At 34.7% G+C, this 14,669-nt stretch overlaps 1 protein-coding gene across 2 annotated transcripts in view; it reads left to right on the forward strand.

The window, feature by feature from the left end:
• Window positions 1-14,669, forward strand: part of LRRC69 (leucine rich repeat containing 69) — a gene marked incomplete at both ends in the record, with an annotated part of 99,358 nt that overhangs the window by 17,549 nt on the left and 67,140 nt on the right. The window contains 2 exons of one of the 2 annotated variants that reach the window (XM_082858691.1): window positions 318-513; window positions 3,188-3,259. The exons of the other annotated variant lie outside the window; for it this stretch is intronic. Of the exons in view, the coding sequence (XP_082714817.1) occupies window positions 318-513; window positions 3,188-3,259 (268 nt within the window). The remainder of the gene's footprint in view (window positions 1-317; window positions 514-3,187; window positions 3,260-14,669) is intronic. 2 annotated transcript variants of the gene reach the window in all.

Raw genomic sequence — 14,669 nt, forward strand, 5'->3', positions numbered from 1 at the left:
TGGCTTCCTCTTCAGTATAGCTACTGTATATGTACAAAGAATAAAGATAGAATTTTTTTTCTTAAATATAAGTTTTGATTAGATAAAATTTTAACTTTTAACATAAACCATCTGATTATAAAAATCTTTAAAAGTTAAATTACAACAAAGTTTTTTTATGCTCAAATGATTCATAGTAGTTGTGAACACTTGACTGAAGAAAAGCTCAGGTGAGCTACAAAAAATATGAATTGATACATGGCTCTGATAAGTGGGGTCTGTACAATGGACTTTCTTATTCTTGTGAATTTCATTCATACACTTTGTTTATTTTTTAGATTAAAAAGCCTTACATATCTGAGTATAAATCATAACCAGCTAGCCAGCATTCCTAGAGAACTTTGTTTCCTTAAGAATCTTTCTGAACTTCAACTTAACTACAATCAGCTCATTTGTATACCCAAAGAGATTAATTTCTTGAAGAAGCTCCAGAAGCTTCTTCTGGTCAGGAACAACATTGAATCTTTGCCAGAGGTAAGCAAAAGATGGAACCAAATTTTCTTTTGTTGGTGAAGAACTCATTACACCATGATAAGGAGCAGTTGTAGAATAGATTTGGGCATCTGAGTACAAGAGGTCATTTGCTTTCCCTCTGATTAGGTATAATCAGTTCCCAAATCCCTATGACAAAGGAAAGTTATAACTTGGATTTTTTCACAAAGCTAGGGATGCCAGATTTAGTAAATAAAAATACAGAATGCTTAAATCTGAATTTCAGATTACCGATGAAGAATTTCTTTTAGTATAAGTATGTTCCAAATATTGCATGGGACATACTTATATGTGTTAAAAATCTTATTTTTTTGTCTGAAATTTAAATTTAAGTGAGTGTCCTGTATTTTATCTGGCAACTCTATATACAGCACAAAATATTAGTACTTTTTGGTTTTCAAGTATGTGCTAGATATCTTCCATTTTTTCTTTACATCCACTCTCCATCCTTTTCCAACCTGCTCTGTGCCTGGGAGACTGACCCGTATGGGCATCAATGAGCTCCTTTGTCCTCAGGCTTCCTCTAGGATATGGCCAATGAGGGGCAGTAGCAGGAGGTGAAAGGGCAGGGGGATATTGAGTACCATATAGTTTTCCCCTGGTGTTCTCTCTAATAGGGTGAGTTGCCTGCATGCTTTTCTGGAGGGTCATAGCAAATGTCAGGTGAATCTCAATGGACATTATTACATTCCCTTGACTCTTTAGGCCTGTGGTATTAAAGAACTCCCTGCTGTTGCTAGCTTTTGGGAACCTTGTGGTTTTAGGGAACTACCTTTCTTGGTTTAGGGAACCTCGTTGATTTCCCTGAACCCTGTCAAACTTTTATAAATAGTGGCTTTATTAAACTCTCCTCAAATTTCCCAGTTTAAGAGTACCGGTTCCTGTTAAGAACCTGTCAATGGGTTTACCTTCCTTACTTATGCAAATTAGAATTAATTTGATAGGAGGAAATGCATGTCATACAGTAACTTGAGGAATAAAAAAAGCAGATTAATTCCTACTGTTTCATTTTTCTCTCAAGAAGATATTCCCTTGGGACTTCTCTGGTGGTCCAGTGGTTAAGAATTCACCTTACAATGCAGGGGATGCGGGTTTGATCCCTGGTCGGGGAACTAAGATCCCACATGTTGTGGGGCAATTAAGCCTGTGTGCTGCAACTACTGAGCCCACGCGTCACAACTAGAGAGCCCGCCTACTGCAATTACTGGGCCCGTGTGCTCTGGAGACTGTGCGCCACAACTAGAGAGAAGCCCGTGTGCTGCAATGAAGAGCCTGCGCTGCAACTAAGACCCGATGCAGCCAAATAAATAATAAATGAATAATTTTTTTAAAAAAGAATATATTCCCTTTAAAAGTTCTGTGCACCCTGTAATGTGATATGTAAAAATATACCAAGGTATAGGCTATAAATAAGTATATTTCAAAATTTTTATTGTTATATTCCTTAAAAATTTGACTTACTATAAACAAGTAAGAAAATGTCTTGGAATTACAGATTAAACCTATTAAAAGCATGTCTCCCTCATTTGAGGGAAAAGCAATAACAGCAGCAATAGGATCATCATGAAGCATTACATTACTTAGTGTTCATAGCAACTTTATAATGTATCTCTTATTATGCCCATTTTAGAATAAAGATCAAAGAGGTTATGTGACTTGAACATAGTTTGCAAAAGTCAGAAAAAGAGCTCAGATCCATGTCTGTCTAACTTAAAAGTCTGTATTTCAAATCAATAGTCTTACCACAATTTTATAAACCCAAGGCATTTAGACTTTAAAAAATTTGAATGCTAGTAAGTCCTGTCCTGAATTATCATGTAAAGAATGCCTATAATCATTTATGTCCTTGTACATTTAATACGTTTCAGTCTATCATTGTTCTTTTTGGTCTGAATTATAAATGATAAGACATTACAGAAAATACTCATTTGTTTTGTTACTAAACATATTATGAATCATTTTCTGGTACATTATAAATTATGTGTATGTCTGCACACGTGCATATGAAGGTATATGCCCATCCAGTCACATCGGGCATGTGGCTAGACTAACAGATTTCCCTTATAAGGAAAAGGTTGTGTTAGCACAATGCCACACAAAAGGTAGATGTGAAATAAATACCAGTGGAATTGTTGATAGATATAGCTCTCTAAGATTACGTCTGTGTTCTGTCTCCCAAAGGTTCTTTCTGTTTTAATGATAGAAATGTCTACTAAGTGCTCACTTTGTATTAAGCCCTTTAGTAAGCACTTTTGATTAGTAATTTATTTAATGCATTCAGCATCCATATTGAAGATAGTGGCTTCCATTAACATTTCCATGTTACAAATGGAGAAACTAAAGTACAAAGATTAAGAAATTTGCCTATAGATATATAGTAAGTGTTGGAGGTGAATTTGAACCTACAGATATTTACTACAAATAGTCTAGTTCTTGGTCACCATGTATGTTGCCCTGGAGTGGTCAGAGGAAATGGAGAATTGAAAGAATCTGGTGATCCAGACCTAGTGATCTCCCTGGGGAGATATACTGAAGAATTGACCAGGTAATTAGGAAAGGTGGTCAACTTCATCAAGTTTAAACGTACAAGAAATGTTTGTGATTCTACATATTAGACTTTTAAAAAGCTCTCTCCCTCTTTTGTTTCCTGACACAGGAACTTTGTGATCTTTTCAACCTAAGAATCCTAGACATAGCTGGAAATGTTATTCAGATATTTCCACCAGGAGTAAGTAGAGTCAACTTGAAATATAATTGAAAAATAATTTTGTTTATGCTATTGGGAATAGGAAAAATAGGCAGCCAGTAAAACCTATAGTAATTGGAACCTTGAATTATACAGATAACTCAAAGATTTGCTTTGTTCTGGAATTTCAAGACCTGTTCTTTCCCATTCCTTCCTTTGTGTTCTGCTTGTGTTCTTCCTTTGTGCCTGCTGAACTTGTTTGAACTGAGTGAACTCTGATTGTTATCATAAATATTTTAATATACTAGCTATGGTTAAGTGTTTTTTTTAATCATATACTGTTTTTGGTCACCTCAGACTTTTTGAAAATATTACGTTCCAGAGCGTATTTTTATCCCTTGCAATTAATCCAAAAGAGACACCACTATTAGTTGTTTTTAAGCCATAAACAGTGAAAAATGCACTTTTTTTCATTTGGAGATGAATTTTGACTTTGCTTTATTTCAAATAACTGAGAAGCAGTTGGTCTTAGCAACTTTTAACTTCTGGGAAAGAAAAGGCAGTTTTTCATGTTGGCATGAGCATGTTTCCACTGCAAGGTAATAATTAGAAGCCCATCAATCCACAAGGTATTCAATAAATAGTTGTCAGTCCATTAATTACTTTTTCTGATTGATCAACACAAAATTGAGATTTCAGTCCTTTTTACCCACTGAGCAATATTTTACACTGAAGATGACTCAAATAGGAAAAATGAGTGTAATTTCTGTGTTTTAGAAAAAATGTAGAGTTTTTTTTGTGGTAAATTATACATAACATAAAGTTTACCATTTTAACCATTTTTAAGTGTACAGATCTGTGGCACTATGTATATTCATGTTGTTGCATAACCATCATCACCACCTGTCTCCAGAAGTTTTCTATCTTTTCAACTGAAACTGGACCTATTAAACACTATAACTTCCCATGCCTCCCTCCCTCTAACACCTGGCAACCACCATTCTACTTCTTGTCTCTAAGAATTTGAGCACTCTAGGAATCTCATATGAATAGGATCATACAATATTTGTCCTTTTGTGACTGGCATATTTCACATAGTATAATGCCTTCAAAATCTGTATATGTTATAGCCTGTGTCAGATTTCCCTCTTTTAATGGCTGAATAATATTCCATTGTATGTATATGCCACATTTTGTATATTCATTCATCTGCCCATGGACAATTGGGTTGCTTCCTCCTTTTGGCTATTGAGAATAATGCTGCTGTGAACATGGGGTACAAATATCTGTTCAAGTCCCTACTTTCACTTCTTTTGGGTATATACCCAGCAGTGGAATTGCTGAGTCATATGGTAATTCCATGTTTTAGTTTTTTTTAAGGAATTGCCAAACTGTTTTCCAAAAGTACAGTTTTGAATGTTTAATAAGCACTGGATGTTGTTAATGTTGACCTGGTAAATGATGCAAGATTTTTTTCATCCTGCTACAAGATATTATTCATGTCTTAGTTCTCTTTTTCTGCCCTATGATGCCTTCTCTGATTGCCAAAGCAGGCTTCTGATGCTAATTCTTCTCTGGTACCATTATAATTTGTACATACCACAAAGTAGAGTAATTCTTTTTAAGTCTGTCTTCCCATTAGACTGTAATCTTACAGAGGAAAGGAGTACTCTTTTTAACCTTTATACCTGCAGTGTCTTAAATTTCAATTGAATAAATGTTAAACAAATAAATAAAAATAATGTTCTTAAACTACATTCAGTATTTGCCTTCGTAGTATCGTGAATTCACAGTTTCTTCTACAGTGATTCTGTACTTACAATTTTGATAAAACACCATTATTTAGATCCCATTAATTTAGAGTAATTTTGGCAGAATCTGAGTTAGTATCACCTTTGTAACATCTATTTCAGAATTTTCTGAAAACTCTGAAGTAAGATATTCTGTGAATTCATCTGAGCTTTGGTCCAACTGGTTCAAGTTAATAAAATTTCCACATTTTATTAGATGGGACAACTAATGGGGAAATGATGAACACAGAGGATAAATGACTGACTCTAGGTTATGCCATGATTATCAGTGAAAGAGAGTAAGTTTCAAAATAATGGTAGTGCACTTTAAAAACAATTAGACCATCCTTTTCAGGAAGCAACATAGTATAGAAATGAAGAACATGGACTTTGGGGTCATATACACATGAGTTTAAAGTTCTAATTTTCTATTTACTAACTTTGTAATCTCTAACAAGTGGCTTAACTTCTCTGAGTTGCTGTTTTATTTGTCAAATGGGTATATTAATACCACTAACTTTAGGAAGGTTGTTAAGTTACATAATGATTTAAAGCATTTCGTACACAGTCGGCATTCAAGGAATGGAAGCTCTAATGATTATATGTTGTATGTACAATATATACCAATAGTGAAATACTACTAATATGTATAATTATAGTAATCATCCACTGTCTACTAGCATTAATAGGAAGAATTAACCTTGTGAGGTGCATGTTCTAAAAACTTATTTTTATTATAAAATTTTTCAAACATACATAAAAACAGAGAGAAAAGCAAAAGGCAATTCCATATACCTATTGCCCTGAAGTGTAGTATTAACCCAAAGATTTGAAAATGTGCTCTGTAGAAGTTTCTTTAAGTGGCTTATTGTTTACAGCTATTGCTTTTTCTTTTTCTTTTTTTAAATAGGGCTTTATTTAAGTCTGTTGCTATTTTATGACCTGAAACTTGGTGTGCTATTTGGAAAATGCAGTTGTTTCACAGAAGTTTAGTTTTTATTCATATGGCTTTTAAATATTTGAAACTGAATTTTCACCAGGATTTTTGTATAAGAGTATACATTAAATGGAGATCTGCAGTAAGACAATGGGACTGTTATAATTATTTGTTCATATGTGTTGAATAAAAAGAATTTCTAGATTATTAAGAAAAATGCCATCATGATCAGATAGTGAGTTAGCTGTATTAGAAGTGCATTGGTCCTTTTATTACCATGTAGTCAGATCTAGTACATTGAGACTTTAATTTCTTTCCTTATCTCTTTTTTTCTCTTCTTGATTTAAACTTAAAACATTTTTTGAAAGTTGTACAAATTATACATTCTTCTTAAAGTTTCAAACAACAAAGAAATACAGAATAATAATAAAAGTATCCATTCCAGGATGTCTACATGTGTGTTCTTTAGAAAAGTCTGTTAAAGCATATATATATTTTTTAAAGAATTTTAAGGGAGTTTATTGCCAGAAAGTGCCAGCATCTGAAAAGAGAACCATAAATGCTCCTAAGCAAAGGTAATCACCATCCTTTCAAAATATGCCAACAGGCAGAGAGGTGCCAAAGCAATGTAGTTCCAGAAAGGGAGTCTTCCTCCTGCTTCCTTGAGGTGTGGCAGGAAGGTCCTCAAAATCAGGCTGTCACCTAAGGACTTCATTCTAATACAGAGCAGGAAGTCACTTCACCTCTCCATGGCCCTTCTCCTTCTCTATCTTTCAAATGGAAGATCTTTTGGTGATAATGATATTGTTTATCCTTTCCTGTGTATTGTGAGCTTGTTGGGATGATCACATTCATCATTTAGCTGGACCATTTACCATTTGCTGGACCATGAGGAGCCACATTTGAAACCCACCAAGAGGAATTCACAGCCCATGGAGATCTTAAACTCAGAGCACAATTCAGAAACTGGACATGATTTTGGTGTCTTTCTTTGAGAAGAGGATGATACATTTTCAGTTGGGCATAGGTATTTGAATGAGATTAGATGTGCCATTTTTGGAATTAGATATATGGAAAAAAGAAAGTGTGTGGATGTGGGCACTGAAGAAGGTGGTTAATAATGAATAATACGTTTTTCACGTTATGGTATGTCTGGATTGGTTTCATGATACTTAATTTCCCAGTATAAATTTTCTTATTTATTTATTTATTTATGGCTGTGTTGGGTCTTAGTTGTGGCACACGGGATCTTTCATTGTGACACATGGGATCTTTCATTGCAGCACACAGGCTCCTCTCTAGTTGTGGTGCGTGGGCTTCTCTCCAGTTGTGGAATGTGGGCTTCTCTCTAGTTATAGTGTGCAGGCTCTCTAGTTGTAGTGTGCAGGCACCAGAGCACATGGGCCCTGTAGTAGCAGCACGTGGGCTCTCTAGCTGTGGCATGCAGACTCAGTAGTTGTGGCACTCAGTCTTAGTTCCCCGACCAGGAACTGAACCCGTGTCCCCTGTATTGGATGGCAGATCCTGAACCACTGGACCACCAAGGAAGTCCCTGAATTTTCTTTTTAAAGAAGTACCATCCAAGTATGTAAAAGGTGTCATTGGTAGTAGAAAGATCAGTAGAGAGAAAACAAAACTCTGGGGCTGATTTCTTGATTTGATATACCATTGCACAATTTGAGGAAATTTTCAGTGCCTCAGATAAAATTATTTGATATCCAATTCCTATCTAAGACATGTCAAACTTATTCATTTTAATAGTTTGCAAAGTGTCCTGTGCTTCTTGGATGAATAGGGATTGTTAAGATTTTTTTTTAAATAAATTTTTTTTTCTCCCATTTAGTTCTCTTGTCTTCAAATAACCTGTGTAAATAACATTTTTCTGATCATAGAAGTAATTAATTCATTGTAGAAAATCCAGAAAATAAACAAGGATAGAAAGAGCCAAATATAAGGTAGCTTTAGGTTTGTCTCCCAAAGAGTATTTATTGCTGGTTTTTTTTCCTCAAGTATCTTATTTTTATATGTGCACTTAAAAAATTGAAAGCATATTTCATAAGAAATATGTATCTTGTTTTTTCTTTTAACATTATATATTGAGCACTTTCCTTAAATGAAAGTTCTTAAAATATGTGACTTTTAATGACTGGGCGCCCTTTTACCTTTTCTAATCATATGTTCACTTTTTCTTACATTTTTTATTATATTGATGGAATTGGATGTGGATTTTGAATGAACAAGCCTTTGAGGAAAAGGATGATCTGAAACAAAATGTCTTTTATTTGTATCTCTTTTGGGGGGAGTAACAATTTTGAGACATGGCCTGTGATGGATAGTGAACCATAAGGAAACATTGCCAGTTGCTCAGATAGGGGGAAATAGTGATGCTTGGTTTATGAGTTTCCTAGTTCTGCTGTGATGAAGTACCACAAACTGGGCATTAAAATAACATGTCTTTGTTTTCTTATAAGAACACCAGCCCTAGGATTAGGGCCCACCCTAATCTAGTATACTCTCATTTTAACAAATTACATCTGTAAAACCTCTTTCTAAATAAGGTCACATTCTGAAGTTCTAGGTGGACATACATTTTGGGGGTATGTCTCATTATATTTGGGTAGAACAACTCATTATATCTGGGTAAAACAATGAGTTTTAGTATTCTATCTAGCACCTGTATGTGTGAGAGATATAACTCTCCTAAGTGAGGCTTATATGACAATTCAGTTCAACCAAGCTAAACTCTCTTCTGTGATTTGGTCATGAAGATTTGAAGAATTTCTATCCTCAGGAATTTCTGGGGAGACAAGTAAACAAATATGAATGTTGTCCTGTAAGAACTTTGGATTTCATGTTTGAAGTGGGCCTTAGAGAGATCATAAGAAAAATATAAAGACAGAAATTTAAAAGTAGAAAAATTAAAGAAAGTGGCATTAATTATCTTGGAAAGAGAAGGGAGGTAGGTAGGTGCTAATTTCATTGTTGAGTTCATTATATGAAGGGAGACAGCAACCAGCTGCCTTAATAACTTTTTTTTTTTAACTTTTAATGATGGAGAAAAAAAAACCCACACTGTGATTTGCTGCAGAAGGGCTTTGGATTAAGATATTATAGAGGGATTTCTAGGAGGAAAGGGTTACCAACCTCTTTCTAGATTCTAAAAGAAAGAATAGAAAACTCAGTCTGAAGTAGTTATGATTCAGCCATTTCAACAGGGAGAAAAGTAAGTCACTGAGTTTTTTAGTTACCTTGAAGCAATTTTATATATATATATATATATATTTATCTTTAAGAAAGATTTTTCTCTGGCTCCTGTTTCCCTCAGGAGACTGTTTATTTCTCAAACTGCAGTCATTTGAAAAAAAGTTGACCTGACAAAAGTGAGAAAAAGTTTTAATGGTCATCATCAGGTGGTATATGATGTTTATTTTTGATGTGAAGTATAGAACAAAATATTATAACAGACAAAACAGACTTTAAAATAAAGACTATTACAAGAGACAAAGAAGGACACTACATAATGATCAAGGGATCAATCCAAGAAGCAGATATAACAATTGTAAATATTTATGCACCCAATATAGGAGCATCTCAATATATAAGGCAAATACTAACAGCCATAAAATGGGAAATCAACAGCAACACAATCATAGTAGGGGAGTTTAACACCCCACTTTCACCAGTGGACAGATCATCCAAAATGAAAATAAATAAGAAAGCACAAGCTTTAAATGACACATTAAACAAGATGCACTTACTCGATATTTATAGGACATTCCATACAAAAACAACAGAATACACTTTCTTCTCAATTGCTCATGGAACATTCTCCAGGATAGATCATATCTTGGGTCACAAATCAAGCACTGGTAAATTTAAGAAAGTTGAAATCATTATCAACTATATTTTCTGACCACAAGGCTATGAGACTACATATCAATTACAGGAAAAAACTGTAAAAAATACAAGCACATGTAGTCTAAACAATACATTACTAAATAAGCAAGAGCTCACTGAAGAAATCAAAGAAGAAATCAAAAAATACCTAAAAACAAATGACAATGAAAATACAACAACCCAAAACCCATGGGATGGAGCAAAAGCAGTTCTAAGGGAGAATTTTATAGCAATACAATCCTACTTCAAGAAACATGAAACATCTGAAATAAACAACATAACCTCGCACCTATAGCAGTTAGAGAAAGAAGAACAAAAACCCCCCAAAGTTAGGAGAAGGAAAGAAATCATTATGATCAGATCAGATATAAATGAAAAAGAAATGAAGGAAGTGATAGCAACAATCAATAAAACTAAAAGCTGGTTCTTTGAGAAGACAAACAAAATTGATAAACCATTAGCTAGCCTCATTAAGAAATAAAGAGAGAAGACTAAAATCAATAGGATTAGAAACGAAAAAGGAGAAGCAAAAACTGACACGGCAGAAATACAAAGGATCATGAGAGATTACTGCAAGCAACTCTATGCCAATAAAATGGACAACCTGGAACAAATGGACAAATTCTTAGAAAAACACAACCTCCCAAGACTGAATCAGGAAGAAATAGAAAATATAAACAGACCAATCACAAGCACTGATATTGAAACTGTGATTAGAAATCTTTCAGCAAACAAAAGCCCAGGACCAGATGGCTTCACAGGTGAATTCTATCAAACATTTAGAGAAGAGTTAACACCTATTCTTCTCAAACTCTTCCAAAATATAGCAGAGGGAGGAACACATCCAAACTCATTCTATGAGGCCACCATCACCCTGATACCAAAACCAGACAAAGATGTCACAAAAAAAGAACACTACAGGCCCATATCACTGATGAACATAGATGCAAAAATCCTCAACAAATTACTAGCAAACAGAATCCAGCAGCACATTAAAACTATCATACACCATGATCAAGTGGGGTTTATCCCAGGAATGCAAGGATTCTTCAATATATGCAAATCAATCAGTGTGATAAACTATATTAAAAAATTGAAGGATAAAAACCATATGATAATTTCAGTAGATGCAGAAAAAGCTTTTGACAAAATTCAACACCAATTTATGATAAAAAAAAATCTCCAGAAAGTAGGCATAGAGGGAACTTACTTCAACATTATAAAGGCCATATATGACAAACCCACAGCCAACATCATTCTCAATGGTGAAAAACTGAAACCATTTCCACTAAGATCAGGAACAAGATAAGGTTGCCCACTCTCACCACTATTATTCAACATAGTTTCGGAAGTTTTAGCCACAGCAACCAGAGATGAAAAAGAAATTAAAGGAATCCAAATCGGAAAAGAGAAGTAAAACTGTCACTGTTTGCAGATGACATGATACTATATAGAGAGAATCCTAAAGATGCTAGCAAAAAAACTACCAAAGCTAATTAATGAATTTGGTAAGGTAGTAGGATACAAAACTAATGCAAAGAAATCTCTTGCATTCCTATACACTAATGATGAAAAATCTGAAAGAGAAATTAAGGAAGCACTCACTTGTACCATTGCAACAAAAAGAATAAAATAACGAGGAATAAACTGACCTAAGGAGACAAAAGACCTGTATGCAGAAAACTATAAGACACTGATGAAAGAAATCAAAGGTGATACAAACAGATGGAGAGATATACCATGTTCTTGGATTGGAAGAATCAAAATTATGAAAGTGACTATAATACCCAAAGCAATCTACAGATTCAATGCAATCCCTCTCAAACTACCAATGACATTTTTCACAGAACTAGAACAAAAAGTTTCACAATTTGTATGGAAACACAAAAGACCCTGAATAGCCAAAGCAATCTTGAGAAAGAAAAACAGAGCTGGAAGAATAAGGCTCCCGGACTTCAGACTATACTACAAAGCTACAGTAATCAAGACAGTATAGTGCTGGCACAAAAACATAAATATAGATCAATGGAACAGGATTGAAAGCCCAGAGATAAACCCACACACATATGGTCACCTTATCTTTGATAAAGGAGACAAGAATATACAATAGAGAAAAGATAGCCTTTTCAATAAGTGATTCTGGGAAAACTGGACAGCTACATGTAAAAGAATGAAATTAGAACACTTCCTAACACCATACACAAAAAATAAACTCAAAATGGATTAAAGACCTAAATGTAAGGCCAGACACCATAAAACTCTTAGAGAAAAATATAGGCAGAAAACTGTATAACATAAATCACAGCAAGATCCTTTTTGACCCACCTCCTAGAGAAATGGAAATAAAAACAAAAATAAACAAATGAGACTTAATGAATCTTCAAAGCTTTTGCACAGTAAAGGATGCCATAGAGAAGAGAAAAAGGCAACCCTCGAATGGGAGAAAATATTTGCAAATGAAGCAACTGACAAAGGATTAATCTCCATAATATACAAGCAGCACATGCAGCTTAATATCAAAAAAAACAAACAACCCAATCCAAAAATGGGCAGAAGACCTAAATTGACATTTCTCCAAAGAAGATATACAGATTGCCATCAAACACATGAAAGGATGCTCAACATCACTAATCATTAGAGAAATGCAAATCAAAACTACAACGAGATATCACTTCCCACTGGTCCGAATGGCCATCATGAAAAAAATCTACAAACAATAAATGCTGTAGAGGGTGTAGAGAAAAGGGAACCCTCTTGCACGGTTGGTGGGAATGTCAATTGATACAGCCACTATGGAGAACAGTATGGAGGTTCCTTAAAAAACTAAAAAATAGAACTACCATATGACCCAGCAATCCCACTACTGGGTATATATCCTGAGAAAACCATAATTCAAAAAGAGTCATGTACCATAGTGTTCATTGCAGCACTATTTACAATAGCTAGGACATGGAAGCAGGCTAAGTGCCCATCGACAGATGAATGGATAAAGAAGATGTGGCACATACATACAATGGAATATTACTCAGCCATAAAAAGAAATGAAATTGAGTTATGTGTAGTGATGTGGATGGACCTAGAGTCTGTCATACAGAGTGAAGTAAGTCAAAAAGAGAAAAACAAATATCGTATATTAACGCAAATATGTGGGATCTAGAAAAATGGTACAGATGAACTGGTTTGCAAGGCAGAAATAGAGACACAGATGTAGAGAACAAATGTATGGACACCAAGGGGGGAAGGGGGAGGGTGGGATGAACTGGGAGATTGGGACTAACATATGTGCACTAATATGTATAAAATAGATAGCTAATGAAAACCTGCTGTATAGCACAGGGAATTCTACTTCACTTCGCTGTGCAGTAGGAACTAACACAACATTTTAAAACAACTATACCCCCCCCAAAAAAAAAATCTCTGGAGTGCTTGTTAAAACCGAGACTTCTGGGCCCTACCCCTAGAGTTTCTGATTCAGTAGTTTGGAGAGTCCAGGAATTTTCATTTCCATTAATTTCTTAGGTGATCCTATTGCTTTAAGCCTGTGGACCACACTTGGAGAGCCACTGGTTTGACGTATAGAGCTGTGGTAGTGCTTGGACTTGCACTCAAGATTTTTGCTGCAAGCCCATATTAGAAGCCTGCCTCTGAGAGAAAATAAATGCTGAGGAATCTATTTTTTGTCTCAGGAGTGACAGGCAGGGGCAATCCCTGTTATGTTACACAAATAAATAAGACATTTCTTTCATCTCAGTGAGTATTTGGGTTCTGAAGATTTCCCTGTGTCCTTGACTAAAATGATACTCAAGGAACTATAGAATTCTTGTGTACTCTGGAAAGTACTTTACATAGAAACTAGGATTTTGGTATGTGAGCACAAGGAATGCCTATAAAGTTGGAAGCTGAATCCTCTTCAGCCACTCTGGATGTAGTTGGTGCATATATGCCATTACATAACCTCTTAAATATGTATTCATCAATCTAAAAATTGGAGAGGTTTCTAGCATGTGACTTTAAACACTAAGTTTTATTTTGGAGAAAGTTTGGCAAGGCCAAATCTTTACCATGTAACTTTTAGTTGTTTCTGAGTTTTGTCTTCATAAAGTTTCCTATTTACATTGGATCTAGAAGTGAAACTCAGGTTTAGCTAAAACATTTACAAGGACATGTATAAATATGACAACTTGTGAGAAGCACTTTGTGGTGAATAGACATTGAAGAAATGTTCTTAAAAGATATAAATCACAGCCAATGCTACATTTTCTAAAGTTGCTGCTCTTTCAATTTCAAATTCATATTAACAATATTCATTTGAATCTGTGCTCTCCATAAACAGATTCTGTGTCAGAGTTAAGAATCTAAAGTATTTGTATATCCTAAAGTTGTGTGGGAACATAGTGTTTTTATGAGAAAAATTATGTTTGGATTATTTAAGGGGGATAATGGTTATAGTACTTAGTCCATTTCATCAGTGCTCCTTTTTTTCCTTCAGGAAACACCAGAGTTATCATAAATCAAATTTGAGAATAGTGTGAGCACTTTCCCTTTTACAGTTTGAGAAACACAGGAGAGAAAAAAAAATGTAAGCAACTTTCCTAGAAGCACAAATCGTTTAGATGAAGAGAAGATTTGAATATACTGTTCCCAAACAAAAATTAAATATGCCTAGATTATCAATTTACCAGTTGTGTGACCCTGAGCACATAACTCAATTACTCTTTGCCCCCCCCCCTCCTTTTCGCTCTGTAACTTGAGGATAGTAATAAACAATTGTATCATAACATTGCTGGGAAAGTATATGACACAACAGTTGGTGCTTAGCAAATATAGA

This window comes from Leucopleurus acutus (genome assembly GCF_964270905.1).
Source record: "Leucopleurus acutus genome assembly, chromosome: 17".
Taxonomy (NCBI): Eukaryota; Metazoa; Chordata; class Mammalia; order Artiodactyla; family Delphinidae; genus Leucopleurus; species Leucopleurus acutus.